The sequence below is a fragment of the Penicillium canescens genome (assembly GCF_028828765.1).
Source record: "Penicillium canescens strain IBT 15451 chromosome Unknown utg000003l_segment0_segment0, whole genome shotgun sequence".
Taxonomy (NCBI): Eukaryota; Fungi; Ascomycota; class Eurotiomycetes; order Eurotiales; family Aspergillaceae; genus Penicillium; species Penicillium canescens.
Window position 1 is genome coordinate 3351550 of NW_026703965.1, and position 16645 is coordinate 3368194.

Consider the following 16645-nt stretch of genomic DNA (forward strand, 5'->3'; position numbering starts at 1 on the left):
AGAGAGACGTGGGAGTAAAAGTGAAGAGAAGAGGAGAGATGAAGAAAAGAAGAGGAAGATTGGGAGGGATGGGGTATTTATTGGCAACAGAAGAGGTGAATTGGAAAGCCCGCGACAACAACAACAAGTGATGTAAGAGGCCGCTCGTCCAAGCTGAGTGCACAAGAGACTACGAGACTACAAGTATTGGAATAGAATAGACAATGTATTCATCACATTATGGGATTCTATATCAGGTCACCTTGCTCTAGCCCAAGCACCAAGCAAGAAGCGACAGTGATGCAAATTTTGTGGGTGGGTATCATGACATTCGAGAAGTAAACAATGTACACGTCTTGGGCGCAGGACATAGCTTGGTGTTGTTCGCGGGGTGACAGGTCAAGTTCCATGCTCGACAGTCAAGATCAAAGTGTCCGCGAGAACTGAGTGCGGACGACCAGGAGCCCGCAGTCGACGGGGGTATATGCCCTCGGTCTAGGGGTGTGGCTTGTTGATGAGGCCACTGAATTGAAGTGTTGTCACCCTCAATGTGGGAGACTCGGAGTGCAGGAAAGCCGTGTACAGCTTAAGCAACCTTTCTGCCAACGTTGCCGATTCCACGGCCGACGATGCTGACAATCACATCACCGTTGTCATTCTCGCCCGCTGCATCGCGGATACCCCAACCAGGCGCACCGAACGTGGACATGTCACGAGCGAGTTGGATCATATTCGGGTCAGCAATCACCTCCCGGCCAACCTGCAGGCGACCAACATCCTCAGAACCCATTGTCATGAGGGTCATCATGGTCGCCGCAGCTGCAGGAGCAACACAGCCTCCCTTGGAGACTGTCTCCAGAAGCTGGTATGCACACTGCTTTCCAATATCCTCTGGCGCTTGGCCACCCGACGGTGGGGAGGCCACATCAGCCGAGTAGAGACAACCCGTGGATGACTCCGCAACCAGAGACAGACCAAATCCAAGGCCAATCTTCTTCTTCGCCTGGGGGTTGGTCTTGTCCGGGGCCGGGATCAGCGGCGCAGACGCAACGTCGGAGAATACATATGTATCAGGACAGAGAGGATTGAGAATTCCACGGGCAGTTTCAATCATGCGAGCATTGTTCGATCCAGAGACACCGACTGAATATACAACACCACGGACACGTTTGATGCGGCCCGCATTCATCAAATGCAGAGTCTTCGGCAGACGAACCTGGTGACCAAATATAAGCTGCACTTCACCGCCACCACCCTTGCCATTAGGACCCGGGTTTGACCGACGCAGAATGCGGAGCTCGATGTTGTTGAAGATACCGAATTGGTTGTACAGAGGGAGAATCGCAGTCCGAACGCTGTCGACGGACATGTCACCGGTCGGTGTCGACGAGGTAATAACGCCCGGTCCGGTGAAGAGGACCTTCATGGGTGCTTTGGAAAAAGGTGCCAATAGACAGAGGGGGATAAGGTAGTAACTGAGACCGCGGTTGCAGTTTGCAGGAAGCTCGTAGTTGATCATACCGCCACTGGCTCCAGTGCCGGATGTGCTGCCTGTGATAAGACCAGGCTTATAGACCAGGATGGTACCCGTGTACGAGATCTCCATTTGAGAGCCATTGGTAACTGCATCGAGAAGACGGAGGAAAGAAATTTCATGAGGCGCAAGACCTGGGTTCGTGGGCGACGACGAACGAATTTGTGAGATATGGACTGTGCGGCCGGTGAGAGTGGACAGGACCAAGCGATATACCAGGTTGTGGTGAGTTGTGAACCGGAGAGGGGGTTGTGAGGTCGCCATCTTGAATTGTTGGTTAAGAAGATCTCCGCTAAGCTCAGTAGTTTCTAGTGATGAAAAAGAAAAAAAGGGCGGGACAAGGTTGCTCCGGACCGACGCCTAAGTCCGGGGTGCAGTTGGTATCTCCGAACATCTGATCTTGATTTCTAAGGGTCCAACTTCACTTCTTCAGCTCTCTACACAGTCTGTCAAGACAAGACACAACCCAGGCACCATGCTTCCTCCAGCATTGAACATCCCTAAATGGTATGCCTAGTATATTTACCACACCTCGACACCATCTTCAACTACATCACCCCACCATCGCGTGACTATCGCATAAGTCATCGCATGAAGAACCACAGACTGCCAGACTAACCAAAGTCAAATGTATAGGCTCGAAGAAAACTCCCACCTCCTCCAACCACCAGTAAACAACTACTGCGTCTATCACCCCTCATCCCCCGCCACAGCCGGCTACACAGTGATGATAGTGGGCGGGCCCAACGCCCGAACAGACTTCCACATAAACACCACACCCGAGTTCTTCTACCAATACCGAGGCTCAATGCTCCTCAAAACCGTCGATACCTCTACCACACCTCCCATGTTCCAAGACATTCCCATCCACGAAGGTTCGATCTTCCTACTGCCCGCGAACACACCCCACTGTCCCGTGCGCTTTAAAGATACCGTAGGTGTCGTTATGGAACAGCCACGCGCTGAGGGTGCAATGGATAGTATGAGGTGGTACTGCAGGAATTGCAAGGAGATTGTCTGGGAGAAGCGGTTTGTGTGTACAGACCTTGGGACGCAAGTCAAGGATGTTGTTGAGGAGTTCGCGGCCGATGAGGAGAAGCGCAAGTGTAAGCGCTGTGGAGAGACTGCGGCAACGAGGTATCAGGATGGGGAGATTATTCAGCCGTGAATAGTGAACTTGGGAGGGCGTTGGGGTGTGATATCTTCTTGGTTCGATTTGGGGTCATGAAAGGTGTGTTACGAGCGACGAATTCAACATTCTTTGATGACCAGTTATGAAAATAGAGTATGGTGCAACATTCGACAAATTAGATATGATTATACAGAGGAAGAAGGACATAAAGAACATCACTTTAGTATGCCCAGATATTTATTGCAGCCTCATCCTCGCCATTATCCCAGCTATCTGAGAGGCAATATCATAGCATCGACCACAACCAGACAGCTCCCAAGAAGCCCCAGCCAAAAACACCATTTATTAACGGGGGCTGAAACCGAGCCAACCCAACAATCATGTACTAGAACGAAATCCCATAGATGCATGCAGCAGCGTCATGCTAAGCTGCGATTTCTCGTGGTGCATTGATCCTGAACCCATACCACTCGTCCATATCCACGCGGAACATTATTCATCAAATGGACAGTCGATGCTCTCATGGCCATCTCGCTCGCACAGCGCACACCACTTCGACTCGTCAATGACACCAGTGGACTTGCCAGCAATTGGGTCCATGGAGTTGCCCAGTCCGCCGATACCCTTGAGTCCTTCTAGGACGACATCCCGTCCTGTCTTCTGTGAAGGGATGGCATCTGCATAGTTGTCCGAGTTGTGGTTGGGAGAGGGCTCCTCGGCCTCGACCGGTTTCTTGGCCTGCTCGTTGTTCTGTCCGGAGCCGAACATGCTGGTACAGTTTAGGATGTCGTGGCCGCCTGTTTCGCAGATTTCACACCACATCGTGTCCTCGTCGGAGCCGCGTTCGGATTCATGCATTGTCTCGAGTCGTTGTTCGGATGAGTTGGAGGCTCCCCGGTGATGGCGAGGCTCGGAGGGTGCATCGTGCCAGTCAGTCGGGACAACGGTGCGGTCAGAGAGACGGTGGGCTTGGTTCAGGCCGTTTGAGTTGTTGGAGATGTTGCTCGAGGAGTGGGAGGGTCTGTGATGCTTGGGCGAAAGTGTGACAGTAGAGCTGCGGTTACGACCACCCCGAGAGTCCAGTTGCATTTCTTTCAATTCACGCTCAAGCTCCTCAATGCGGTTATCCTTCCGGCTAACGGTCTCTTCGACCTCTTGGATTCGCTGCTCTAGCTCAGAGAGATGCTCCGAGTTATGATCATCGGCCGAGCCATTCTGTTTCAAGCTTGCTGCATTTGGGTTCCCCCGGCTGAGAGAATGAATGATAGCTTTGAGACCGCGAATCTCATCATCCTTCTGGTCCAATTCGCTGCTGTTTCGTGGACTGTCTGATGTAGACTTTGCATCTTTCAACGCCGCAGCCGAATGATCACGCTCCTTTTTCAGCTCCAGCTTGGTTCTCTCGACTTCACCACGGAGGAACTCGACCTCGGCTCTAGCCTCGGCCTCTCCCCGCCGGGCATCCTCAAGGCCTTCTTCCAACTCGGAGACCAGCTCTTCCAGCTGCTTAAGCTGCTGCGCCACAATTTCGACATCTTCGCCGCGGTCTTGGAAATGTTGGTTCTGCTGCATAAGCTCATCGAGACGCTGCTCGTAGACTCGCTCAGTCTCGGATGCGGCAATCTCCAATGTATCAAGGGTGCTTCTGAAGTCAGCTCTGTGGCCGTCAAATTCAGCGGTCAATTGGGCAATTCGCTCGTTGCGCTCGCGCAGCTGTGTACGGATCGAATGGCCGTCCGATCCCTCGAGTTCCTCCAATGTCTTTTGGAACTCGTTCAAAGTCCCAGATTGCTCATCCAACTGCTTATCGCGGTCCAAAAGCTGTTTCTCTAGGCTCTTGATCTGATCCTTCAAATCTTGAAGTTCGGACGAGTGAGCCTGTTGCCGGAAGTCGGATGGCCTCCCGTATGATGATGCGTCGTCCTCCGTGCTGATTCGCGATGAAGGCCTATCAGACAGGCGGGACGGTGCCTTGACCGGGCTGCGCATGCCATTGATTCCGCCAGCTTTGGATGCCGCTGAAGGTGTACGCAAGCCGCTTAGGCTCAATTTCGGAGGGGGGACGCGGGGAGACTCCGGACGAGGGAGGGACGGTCGTCGGACGCGAGGACGAGGCGTAGTAAGTGCTGGGCCGACAGATTTGCTGAAATTGACTGGTGCTGCGCGTGCAGGAGTGGTCGGTGTAGAATAGTTCGAGGTCGACCGTCTGGTCACGTATTTGTTATTGTTCATGGGGACGAAGATGCCCGAGCCTGGAGTCGAAGTCACAAAGTACTTGCGGCCGTCCACATCGCCACTGTTCTTGCCTCGCTGGGCATGTTCCGCACTCAGTTCGACTCCGGCGAAGCGACCTGGCTTCCCCGCTACCGATCCCAGATATTTGATCGTTCCGTGCATTCCACCGGGGACGTTGACCACGTCACCGACTTGGACATCGTCGAGAGGCATCGTGAGGGACACTAAAGGATATAGATATGAGAGTAAAGGTGGGATATCCCGTTTAAAGAGAGATGGTACAGCCCCTGGAAGGGTCACGGGCCAAAGGTTGGGAGAGCAAGGATATTAAGTTGACTGCCCAAACTCCCATGGCCAACGGGAGACAAATAAGAAAAGGCAAAGGAGAGACGATATGTACAGAACTCCAAAGAGTACGGAGCAGCAGTAACAGTAGTAAGAAAGGGGGACAACAAATAAATGCAGAACGAACTCCACTTGTAATTCCAACCATTGACACTCAACCTCCACCATCTTCCCTTTGCATATACATCCTTACCTCTTCGCATTTGATATACATCTCCTCTCTCGACGATCCTCCTTTCTATTCCCTACGCGCACCATCCCCGGACGCCACCGGGTCCGCACAGCATCCCAGGTCGCATTGACGTACATCTTACCATGGCGCAATACTTCTTCGACCTCCTCTACAATTTCACAGACTGCATGTGCTGTTTCCCCAGCAGTCCGCAGCTCAAGATCAACAATCGAAGCTTCAAGCTCCTGCGCCTGCTCGGCGAGGTACGGATCCCGACGGTTAGCTGGCCTGAAGCCTGACTGATGCAATACAGGGCGGTTTCTCCTATGTCTACCTCGTCCAGGATAAGAACAGCAGCGAACTATTCGCGTTGAAGAAGATTCGCTGTCCCTTCGGCCAGGAATCCGTGTCGCAAGCGCTGAAGGAAGTCGAAGCTTACAACCTGTTCACATCGCAAACCAACATCATCCACTCGATCGACCACTGCGTATCCACCGAATCCGGCTCGAAATTCCGATCCGACGGCGGAGACGCAGGCTCCAAGACTGTCTATATTCTGCTTCCATACTACCAGCGCGGTAATCTCCAGGATGCCATCAATGCCAATCTCGTCAACCACACCAAGTTCCCGGAGAAGCGGTTGATGGTCTTGATACTCGGTGTCGCCAATGCGCTTCGCTCGATGCACCAGTACCGGGTGAAGAGTGGTGCGGCGTCTACGCGGAAGGCCAAGGCAGTGCGGAGGGAAGGCGAGGAGGCAGATGCGGAACGGAAGATGCAGATGAAGCCAAAGCGGCGGGCTAGCCACCGCATGGCCCAGGATGAAGAAGATGAGGAGAACGAGCCTTTGATGGATGACGAGGTGACCCAAAGCCAAGAAGGTGTTCAAGATGGCGATCTGCGCCCATATGCGCACCGCGATGTTAAGCCTGGTGAGTTGTCTGACAGTCTCGCGCAAGTCCTAGATCACAGCTAATTGGTACAGGCAACATCATGATCGACGACAATGGCCAAAGCCCCATCCTTATGGACCTGGGCTCTCTGGCCCCCAGCCCGATCGCCATCACATCCCGGTCACTCGCCTTAGCAGTGCAGGATACCGCCGCAGAACACAGCACCATGCCATATCGCGCGCCGGAACTCTTCGATGTCAAGACAGGGTCCATCATCGATACCAAAGTCGACATCTGGTCGCTGGGCTGCACATTGTATGCCTGTCTAGTTGGTAAGAGCCCATTCGAGGCACGCAGCGAAGAGACCGGCGGTAGCTTGAGCATGTGTGTTCTCGGTGGTGACTGGCGATTCCCCGACGAGAAGTCCGGTGCTTCCAAGGGAAAAGCCAAGTCTGGTGAGAGTGAGAACCCATCCAACAGTGATGGCCCTGCAATCAGTGCACCCGTCAAGGATATCGTTCGCAAGTGTCTGACAGTCGAGCCCTCGGAACGACCAGATATCGACGAGCTCATTGAGCTCATGCAGAGTGTCATTGACCAGATGCCCGAAGATGACATCGCAGGTCCATCCCATTAGCTTCTCTGTCTTTTTCATTTTCTTTTGACCGGCAGGCCCGTATTGCGTTTGTGCTTTCCCTTGTACAGTATAAATGCGATTTTGGTATACCTTCAGGGCTGGCAGGGTTAACCTGTTCGCTATTCAATTACCCTCTTGTTGTTATGAAACAGCATTTTATTTTCCTATCCTCTCAGTCATTCCTAATAGCTCTACTGTGGAATTCCATGCATTTTCGTGTCCTCGTTGAGCTCTATATGGCTTCATTATGACGAAACCCTTGAGGCAACCCACTGTCTCGAGAACAGACATCTCGTATCTCTTACCAAACCAGTAAAATCAAATGAGCGAAAGCCACCGATTCTGCGACCACACGCACGGGATAGGCGTAGCAGCCATGTTCCCAGACCAAGTGAAGCAAAAAACATGTACTCACCCCATCCTCATCAATATCCACACAACCACCTAACACCAACACCAACACCTAATAATTCTCCTAGCAGGCCTCGAAAAAGGGGATTTAGCCGCAACAACAGCCGACGCCCTCCCCTACGGCGGCGCAGGAACAATCATATTCACAGGCCAATCCCAGCGAAAACTCCAACCAGTAAATCGACCACCTCAACAGCAAACACCGCAATGTGAAGATGCTTTTCATCCCCACCGATACGGCCAGCCTATCTTCAGTCCGTGATGCAGCGAATACTATTAAGAAGATGGGCATGTCTATCGACGGCTTCGTTGGGTTTCCGACGGTTATGGCTGTGCCCTGGGAGCTAACAGAAGATGGAAATGAATCCCATTTTCAGCAGAACTACCTCGCCTATTTCCTTTTAATTCGACTGTTGTTAGATTGTATGTCGCCGGCTTCTAGGGTTGTTCTTGTTACGGCGAGTTTGCGGACAGAGGCGTCTGCGCTGATGTGGAAGGATGTAGGGTTTGCTGTGGGTTTGTTTCTTTCGATATATTGCTGAGAGACGAGTGCTGATTCTAGATATACTTGTCTAGGGTGGTGAGACATATCATTGTCTCGACGGATATGCACAATCTATGCTGGCGAATATCCAGTTCGTCAAGTCTCTTGCGAAAATAGGCAAGGATCGATCCATATCTGCGTTTTCTGCAAACCCAGGAAGTGAGTATATCATAATCATAATCAATGCTATCATTAGCAGATTCTAATCTCTCAATACACACGAAAACCAACATCCAGACATACGTCGTATGGGAGGAGATATCCTCCTGGTTGCAACTGCGCAAAGTAAGGTAAGTTTGCACCGATAACGGCGACAGGGACCAATCTCACCACAGATCATTATCACAGCTGGCGAAGACCTTCCAATCCTATTGCAACAAGCGCCGAAATCTCTCGCTCAGGGTAGTGCCACTGTATTGCGTGGATTGCTAGACCCAGCCTTGGAAGGTAAGCCATATAACATCACGATAATCAGTTTCCGTGCCAGATATGACTCACTCGATATGATGTAAATCGCAGAATCATCTGGCGCCTTTTTAGATCATTGCCAAGCCGTCACTTTACCGTATCTTGACTTTCCGGCGGGCGAGGAAAGTGCAGAGGCGTTATGGCGCCGTAGCCAAGAGTTGGTCGAGGCGTTTCTTGGCTAAAATGGTTAAACGGAACTATAGTCCTTAACAGGAAAGCAATGTATCGTATCGGGGATCTCTCATAGGGATATTTGTGTTGGGGTCACTCCATATAAGCCTTAACTTCATAGGCTTAATTGCCTTCCGAGGCGATAAGAGCGGACTAAACCCGAATACTCCGCATCCGCTTGGACCTCGTGTTGATCGGGATAGTGGCGAATATTCGAAAGCTTGAATTACCAGTAACCAGCAAGTGGCAAGACATAGAACTACTTGTATTGGAGAATGGATGCTTACCAGTGAATATCTTTGACTTTATTTCCTAGTCCTATCAATACCGTCTCTCAGTCCTCTGAAATATCGAGCTTATATAGATATCGCTGTCGTCGCAATTATTGTGTCATAGATCCTGCATCTTGGAGTTATAAACGATAAGACCCATCTCGCATAAGGATGTAAACTCGGATGTTGTCTGCAATCGACTTAGCTGGTGATAGTGTTGTGAAATCAATATTGTGGAGAGTTTGAAATAATTTGAACAGAGGTAGTGTACGATAGTAAACAAAGAAGATGAAGGGGGGAATAATTTGTCTTTGCAGTTAATAAGTCACTATTCAAAGCAAACATATAGAATTCTCCAACATAGGCTGGTCGACTCGCTGGTGTTCAATTAAACCATCTCACTGGCTTCATAGTTCAAGATGAGCCAGTAGTATCAGGTCTCAAATTGCCGACTTGTATTGCTGTGCAGGTCTTTGGGGGTTACTCCATATCAGAGTAATAGGTCTACATGGAATACCTGTAATTAATAAGAGCAAGCTAACTCCAAAGCTACTCCGCATCCGCTTAGGCCTCCAAGCAGTAAATCGATACTTGTAATGGAGACAACGCTAGTGAAGGAGTGTAGTCTTGCGGAGAACGGCAGTTGATAGCGGTGGAGACTTATCTCTACCTGTGAAGTCTCCAGAGCCAGCGGATATCTTCCGAGTTCTCCTCAGATACTCAGATATACCTACCTGCCTTGGCTGATAAAAGTATATGATATGTTCCAGGATTGCGTCTGATAATACACCCCCTTCATTCCGAGCCCCTCAAACTACCCCAACGGAAGTGTCTTTGCTTTTTCTCTCTTTTTTTTTGTGATATAAAGATCTACCATCCACCCCCTCTTCTGCATATCGCTCTCTTTAGGGAATCTCAGTTTACTCCCAAGAGAAGCTTGCCTCACCACACATGGCACCAGTATATGACAACACATCCATACCAGGCACACTCACCCTGGTGGATGTGAACCATGTCCTACAAGCCAGGCACTTAGATCGCGGGGACCGAGACATTATCCTAGTTCCGACGCCTTCAAATGACCCAGACGATCCTCTCAATTGGAGTCCGAGACGGAAGCTTCTATCTACTGCCTGTGTGAGCATGTAAGAGACATAAGAGACACATACTGCAGGCCGCACCATTGCTATGAGTACTAATCATTCGCATAGCTATACATTGTTCTCCGGTATTGCTTGCTCGGTCGTTTATTCAGTCCTTGGCCCTCTCCATGAAGCCACAGGGTTACCTGTTAGTACCTTGAATGAGGGAACAGGGTATATGTTCTTGTTGGCCGGTTGGGGGTTGTTATTCTGGCAACCTTTTGCTATGCAATATGGCAAGCGCCCGACATATATCTTGTCCTTGATTGGTATTCTGGTAGGTGGTCTGATTGGGTATGTGTGGATCTGTGCTAACCAATTCACTATAGGGAGTGACAATGTGGGGGTAAGAAGAATGAACGGCAACATCATGAAGTTTCGGCTGCTAACACCACCCAGTCCATACGCAGGCACCAATGGCCAATGGATCGCACGAAATATCGTCTCGGGATTCTTCACAGCACCCGTCGAAGCCCTCCCCGAAATCTCAGTTACAGACGTGGTTAGTACCTTCTGCCATTGATGGTTGCAATTCTACTCACACGGTATTAGTATTTCACCCACGAACGTGGAATGTACATGGGGTTGTATGCCTTCTTCCTAGCAGGAAGTAACTTCTTCGCACCAGTTATCTGCGGCTTCATCGCCCAGTACCAAGGCTGGAGATGGGTATTCTACTGGCCGAGCATCTTCGTCGGCTGCGCAGTCATTTTCCTCTTTTTCTTCTGTGAAGAGACAAACTATGTGCGAGAGCATGTTGAGGAACCGAGTGCAATCGTGCGGACTGGATCGTCAATACAAAGTGCGAACAGCGCTGAAGATACTGAGAAAATTTCTCCTGTTGTTGACTCGACGCCCGAAGCGGAGGCTGGTGTGATGCACACTAAGAAGTCGTATGCGAAGAAGTTGTCACTTCGGGGCCCACGCCAAAAGCAGAATACTATGCTCCGGCGGTTCTGGCAGATTCTGTATTATCTGTCGTGGCCGGTTATTTTCTATGCTGGGTATGGATCTCGGTTCCTTTTGGTTTATGCCAGAGCTAACATGCAGCAGATTCTCCTATGGTTCTTACCTGGTTCTTTTCAACATCTTAAATGGAACTGCTTCAATCATTCTTGGTGGTGCTCCATATAATTTCGGGTGGGTGTTCTATACCATGTATGCCATAACGTCAGACTAACTTTGACTAGATCTTCCATGGTTGGCCTCAGCTACCTGGCATGCTGTCTTGGGGTGATCCTTGGGTAAATATCTCATATGTCTTCGCTTAAAATAAGTGCTAACTAGTATAGATCCATCTTCACCGGCCGTTTCAGCGACTGGCTCACTATCAAACTCGCACGCCGCAACAATGGAGTCATGGAAGCAGAGCACCGCTTATGGCCATTCCTCGCCTGTCTGGTGCTTGTCCCTGCTTCCTTAATTCTATGGGGCGTCGGCGCTGCCCACGATATCCACTGGTTCGGATTGATTGTGGCCATGTGCGTGCTTGCCTTCACCAATACCTGCGGTATTACTCTTAGCGTCAACTATTTCATTGACAGCTACCGAGAGCTGAGTGGTGTTGCTATGGCGAGTGTCATCTTGGTTCGCAATACCATGTCATTTGCCATTGGCTATGGGTAAGTTTGTTTTTTTTTTTTTTTTTTTTTTCAATAGAAGACCAAAACTGACTTGTTTTAGCATTACACCCTGGATCGAAAATATGGGCTACCAGAACTGCTTCATCTCTGCCGCTTTCATTGGCATGGCATGTGCCGCAGTGTTCCTATTCATGATCAAGTTCGGCAAGACATTTCGCGAACGCACACGCGAGAAGTACTGGAAACTTGTCCAGGAGAACTGGGAGCATGGAATGGGCCATTAACCGGGAAACGAACTATCTACTTGCACGACATGACCATAGCTATACAGACAGTCGCTATCAAATTCAACGGAAACACCACCTAATATTCCTCAATTCTAATTCCCACATCCTACTATAACAATCACTGCGCAAGATGAATGTCCCCTTCCTCATCGTAAACAATCTCCCTGACCTTAACAGACCTCAAATGATCAACTCCCTCAGACAACTCGCAATCATGATAAAACAAATACCATTTCCCCTGAAACTCAACAATAGAATGATGCGTCGTCCAACCAAGCACAGGATCAAGAATCTTCCCCCGATACGTAAAAGGCCCCCAAGGCGACTTTCCAGTCGCATAAACCAGGAAATGCGTATCACCCGTCGAATACGAGAAATAGTACGTCCCATTATAGCGATGCATCCACGCAGCCTCAAAGAAGCGCCGTTCATGATCATCAGCAAGAATAGGCATTCCCGTCTCGGGAGCCAGAATCTGGAGTTCACGCACCGGCGTCGTGAGACTCAACATATCATCTGATAACTGTGCAACGCGCGGACAGAGAGCGAGGACACCTTCACCAGATGGTTCTTGGGGACCTGATTTCGAGGCATCGAAGACGAGTTTCTTCTCTCCGCACTCAGAGTCATTTCCATTTCCCTCTTCTTCAACCCAGCATTGTAACTGTCCACCCCAAATCCCACCGATATACAAATACGCTTCACCGCCAGCTTCCTCATCGACAAAAACAGCCGGGTCGATACTATAACTTCCCTCAAGGAAATTACTCTGCGGCACGAAAGGCCCTTCAGGTTTATCCGACACAGCCACACCAATCCTGAAAATGCCGTCGTGGTCCCGAGCCGGGAAGAAGAGATAGAATTTCCCGTTCTTGGCTGCTGCGTCGGGCGCCCAAAGCTGTTTCGAGACCCAGGGGATATCTTTGTCGCGGAGCACGACGCCGTGGTCTGTTACTGGGCCATTGATTTCGGACATTGAGAGGACGTGGTAGTCGGCCATGTCGTATTGGTCGCCATTGTCGTTGAAGGCGATGTCTGTTTCGCGGTCGTGGGAGGGGTAGATGTAGAGTTTGTTGTTGAAGACGTGGGCTGAAGGGTCTGCCGTGTAGATGTGTGAGACGAGTGGTTTGGACATTATGTCGTTGGTGTAGTGTAGTCTGGTGTGGTGGTGGGATTGTATAGTTAAGGCTGGATCTGGGTAGTAGAGATATAATGAAATAATAATTAATTACTCCGGAGGACAACACTAGATACAGACTATATAGCCTCAGATATAGCCTCAAATATAGTAAATATAGGCTACAACTTATCTATCCCGCTATTCATCTTTAACCGCCGGCTAAAAGAAACAAAGCGGCGCATGCTCCGTCTTGGCCAGGGTGATGTCTTGGATATTCAATATTCCACATTCGATATGCTATCACTTATGCGATTCCTAGAAATACAAATCTACATACAATACACCCCAGGACGTACAAATAACCCTCACTTCAAATTCCAAAGATGCCCCTGACTCTCATACTCCCTCCCAAGCCCTTCCTGCCACTCCCTCTCCATCCGATCAAGCATCTCCCTTTCCGACTCCTCCATCTCCAACGCCACATCCCCAGATTCCCCATTTCCATCCCCGACCATCACAATCTCATCAACATCCGTCTCATCCAACTCCCCCTCAAACCCCTCCCGAACAGGCGACTCACAACCCCGTAGTCCAATAAATCTCCCAATCCTCCTCCTTCTCGTCTCAAGATCAACGTCCCTCTCTCCAGGCGTACCCAGCCAAGGTCTAATAGGAACAGGATAATCACCAGAGTGAGGGAGAGGAGGCCAGACCTGGTGGAAGTGGCGGGCGAGGTTGTCGACTTGCTCCATTGTGAGGAGGTTGTAGGCTAGGAGGGTCGTGGGGAAATCTGGGTGGGTTTTGTCGGTTGTTACTGAGACTAACGGTTTGAGGCGCTGTTGGAGGTGGTGGATTAGGGGGCGGAAGTTTGGGTGGACTTGGTTTGATTGGTGTTGGGGGGTTGTTGTTGAGAGGAGGTCTGCGATGTTTTGGGGGAGGAAGTTTGTTGGTGAGGATGGGGAGATGGGGCTTGTTGTTGAGTTGCGTCGTTCCATTGTGTCTTTGAGCATTTGGATGTTGGCGTTGGATGTGGTGTGATGTGTATTTCAGATGGATGTGACCTGATCTCAAGTTGACAAGTTGGTGATGCTAATTCTTGTACGGTATATAGATGAGTCTGAGGAAAGAGAATCTACTCGAGGGGAACAGCGCTTATATATGTGAAAGACAGAAGAGAAGCATGCGATTGTCCGAACAAACAGAGATGCTTAACAATAAGATGAAACGCTTTGAAACAATTTCTCTTTGAGTGACAGAGACATCGTTCTCTTGAATCGCAATAGAACCGACTTTCAACCAGAGCTCCGTTTGGCGCTGTGCTTTGTTGCTAAGAAAAGAACAATCCCATCCAGGTCCCTATAGCGTCTATTATATACGTTTCATGTCCAATAATAAATAACGTCAAAGAAGTGTCTGATCAGATAGACATATTGGCCACCCCGAGTGAAAGATCCGGCTCCTCTGACACGGCGGGAAGACCCACGTACTTGTTGATCCAGTTCAGCACGGTCCGGTGCCAGAGGAGCGAGTTCTCGGGATTCAGAACCCAGTGGTTCTCATCGGGGAAAGTCAGGAATGCGCTCTCGACACCACGCATTTGGAGTACGTTAAACGCAGCCAGACCCTCGGCGATGGTCAGGCGGTAATCAAGCTCGTTGTGGATGACCAAATGAGGCGTCTGCCAGTTTTCAGTGAAGCGCGACGGATCCCACTTCGCCCAGTTCTCGGGGACCTTCCAGATGGGTCCCTTCAGGTCATGTAGAGGGAAGTATTGCTCCTCACTGGCTAGTTGGGACGTCATGCTGAACACACCGTCGTGGGTTACGAGCGCCTTGAATTTGCGGCCTAGTGGGTGACCCTGGATCCAGTTCATCATGTAGCCACCATACGAGGCACCTAAGGCGACTGCGCGAGAGGTGTCGACGTAATCAAGGTGCTGTTCGATGTGCTCGAAGCCCCTCACTAGATCCTCGTAGGGTCGACCACCCCACTGGCCTTTAATGCCATCAGTGAAGGGCTGACCGTAGCCGGTGCTGCCAGTCGGATTGGGTGTGATCACGACGTAACCCTGTTCTGCGAAAACAGCGGGATTCCAGCGGGTGCTCCACTGGTCGTTCCAAGCGCCCTGGGGTCCACCGTGAATCAGATAGGCGAGCGGATACTTCTCCCCGGGTTTAAAGTTGGAGGGTTTTACAACAAATGCGTGAATGGGGTGGTCTTCAGCTCCTCTGAACCAGATCTCATCGACCTGAGCTGGAGTCAGACCAAATGCAGCACCACCTCGGCCGTTTGATGACACCACTTGGATGTCGTCTGGGCATGCTGGATCAATGATCGTCCACAGGCTGTTATCAACCAAACTGCTGCTAGACAAGAACAGCTTGGAAGAGTTGGCAGCTGCGGGAACAGCGTCGTTCACGAATCCACAGCGGGTCAGCCTCTTCAGTGAGTCTGGCTTGACCTTTTGCGCATTGTCCAAAGGAAGCTGGTAAAGGACACCGCGGCCGATCTCCTCGGCAACAAGGATCAACGACTTGTCATCCTGGGAGAACGACACGGCTGAAGGACTAAGGTTCCAAAGTCCTTCGCCATTGGCCGACTCGAAGATCTCAATCATGTTTCCGTCCCACGGGTTAGGGACATACAGAATCCGATTCTTATCAGACTCGTAGCCATCTTCACGCATAGCCAGAAGCGCAATGGAGCTACCATCTGAGTTAAGGACGGGGGACGACATCGCTCCCTGAAGACCGGAGACCTTGCAGATCTTCGCATCAGGCACACTCATGCTAGTCCACGAGAACATGGGAGCATAATAGCATGAGCAAGAGGTATGAGTAGCTGGGTTGAGATCCGGATCCTTGGCAATAAACACAATTGCCGACGGGCTGATATCGAAGTCACCAGTACCACCAAACGGGGGGATAGGCGACTCAACACCCGCCAATCCAGACACCTGAATCAAGTTTGTAAGGCCCGAGACAGAGTACTTGCCAGCTTGTCTGCGGGCTGGCGACAGAGGCGCCCGCTCCAGAACACCATACCAAATGGAGTTCTTCTGGGGCTCGACATACGAATCCCAGTGTCGGACAAAGAGGGATGTGTATAGCTTGCCGGTTGTGTATGGCTTCTTCGCATCGTGGGGGTTGTATAGCGATCCATCGGGATTGGCTTTGCCTGTCACAGCGAAGCCGATCCTGCCGGGCTCGATGAGGGTCAATTTCAGGTCTGAGACTGGACCTGGCAATGTGCCTGCGGTGTATGTGTTGTCGGCCTGACGAGCATCGCCAATGATAAAGCTCGTGTTCCCGTTCGCTTTGGACTTGAGCCAGACTAGTTGGTCGCTAGTGTCTAGCCATTGCGGGTTGCTGGCGCCGGGGTCATTGGTGATGAGGGCAGATCGACCAGAATCGATTTCAATGACGCGGATCTCATTTGCCTTGGAGTGAGACTCGAAGGAGTAGGATGTCTGGGTATAGACTGCGAGGGTGCCAGCTGCGTTGGGGACGGCTGAGGACCGTCGGGGTGCACCAAGCAGAACCCTGAAGATGTTAGCATCTGTCCAATGATCAAGCGGTGTGCATAAAAGCTGATTTAGACAACCTTCCGAAGCAGACAAAATCTACTTACTCAGGAGTGAACTTCATGGAACGAATGGCCATATCAGCTCACGGTGAGGAGATCAGATAGGTAGCTTGGAGAGCTCCCAGGGTGTCAAAG

At 50.6% G+C, this 16645-nt stretch overlaps 9 protein-coding genes across 9 annotated transcripts; 4 read left to right on the plus strand and 5 right to left on the minus strand.

The window, feature by feature from the left end:
- Positions 1-565: 565 nt before the first annotated feature.
- N7446_004718 (RNA 3'-terminal phosphate cyclase-like protein) lies at positions 566-1777 on the minus strand (the record flags this gene model as incomplete). Its single annotated transcript, XM_058513467.1, has 1 exon — positions 566-1777. The coding sequence occupies one exon, from the start codon at positions 1775-1777 to the stop codon at positions 566-568; it is 1212 nt and encodes a 403-aa protein (XP_058374796.1).
- A 211-nt stretch (positions 1778-1988) lies between these two features.
- N7446_004719 (3-hydroxyanthranilate 3,4-dioxygenase) lies at positions 1989-2681 on the plus strand (the record flags this gene model as incomplete). The annotated part of the gene is made up of 2 exons (XM_058513468.1): positions 1989-2020; positions 2150-2681. 2 exons carry the CDS (start codon positions 1989-1991, stop codon positions 2679-2681), a joined length of 564 nt encoding a protein of 187 aa, XP_058374797.1.
- A 456-nt stretch (positions 2682-3137) lies between these two features.
- Positions 3138-5093, minus strand: N7446_004720 (CAP-Gly domain containing linker protein BIK1; the record flags this gene model as incomplete). Its single annotated transcript, XM_058513469.1, has 1 exon — positions 3138-5093. The coding sequence occupies one exon, from the start codon at positions 5091-5093 to the stop codon at positions 3138-3140; it is 1956 nt and encodes a 651-aa protein (XP_058374798.1).
- A 447-nt stretch (positions 5094-5540) lies between these two features.
- N7446_004721 (putative serine/threonine protein kinase ENV7) lies at positions 5541-6927 on the plus strand (the record flags this gene model as incomplete). Its single annotated transcript, XM_058513470.1, has 3 exons — positions 5541-5660; positions 5711-6329; positions 6383-6927. 3 exons carry the CDS (start codon positions 5541-5543, stop codon positions 6925-6927), a joined length of 1284 nt encoding a protein of 427 aa, XP_058374799.1.
- Positions 6928-7332: 405 nt separating this feature from the next.
- Positions 7333-8532, plus strand: N7446_004722 (putative oxidoreductase, short-chain dehydrogenase/reductase family; the record flags this gene model as incomplete). The annotated part of the gene is made up of 6 exons (XM_058513471.1): positions 7333-7513; positions 7594-7850; positions 7915-8041; positions 8082-8167; positions 8200-8329; positions 8402-8532. The coding sequence occupies 6 exons, from the start codon at positions 7333-7335 to the stop codon at positions 8530-8532; spliced, it is 912 nt and encodes a 303-aa protein (XP_058374800.1).
- A 1169-nt stretch (positions 8533-9701) lies between these two features.
- Positions 9702-11836, plus strand: N7446_004723 (putative MFS transporter). The gene is made up of 9 exons (XM_058513472.1): positions 9702-9938; positions 10005-10212; positions 10265-10281; positions 10335-10437; positions 10488-10939; positions 10989-11075; positions 11126-11179; positions 11228-11557; positions 11619-11836. The coding sequence occupies exons 1-9, from the start codon at positions 9745-9747 to the stop codon at positions 11800-11802; spliced, it is 1629 nt and encodes a 542-aa protein (XP_058374801.1). The 5' UTR covers positions 9702-9744; the 3' UTR covers positions 11803-11836.
- An 87-nt stretch (positions 11837-11923) lies between these two features.
- N7446_004724 (glycoside hydrolase family 43 protein) lies at positions 11924-12940 on the minus strand (the record flags this gene model as incomplete). Its single annotated transcript, XM_058513473.1, has 1 exon — positions 11924-12940. One exon carries the CDS (start codon positions 12938-12940, stop codon positions 11924-11926), a length of 1017 nt encoding a protein of 338 aa, XP_058374802.1.
- A 350-nt stretch (positions 12941-13290) lies between these two features.
- On the minus strand, positions 13291-13935 carry N7446_004725 (uncharacterized protein; the record flags this gene model as incomplete). The annotated part of the gene is made up of 1 exon (XM_058513474.1): positions 13291-13935. One exon carries the CDS (start codon positions 13933-13935, stop codon positions 13291-13293), a length of 645 nt encoding a protein of 214 aa, XP_058374803.1.
- Positions 13936-14342: 407 nt separating this feature from the next.
- N7446_004726 (oligopeptidase family protein) lies at positions 14343-16587 on the minus strand (the record flags this gene model as incomplete). The annotated part of the gene is made up of 2 exons (XM_058513475.1): positions 14343-16467; positions 16556-16587. 2 exons carry the CDS (start codon positions 16585-16587, stop codon positions 14343-14345), a joined length of 2157 nt encoding a protein of 718 aa, XP_058374804.1.
- Positions 16588-16645: the final 58 nt, after the last annotated feature.

Coding starts and splice junctions, on each gene's coding strand:
- N7446_004723 (XM_058513472.1), top strand. CDS start 9,745: ATGGCACCAGTATATGACAACACATCCATACCAGGCACACTCACCCTG. Junction 9,939..10,004: donor TCTACTGCCTGTGTGAGCAT/GTAAGAGACATA, acceptor TCATTCGCATAG/CTATACATTGTTCTCCGGTA. Junction 10,940..10,988: donor CCGGTTATTTTCTATGCTGG/GTATGGATCTCG, acceptor AACATGCAGCAG/ATTCTCCTATGGTTCTTACC.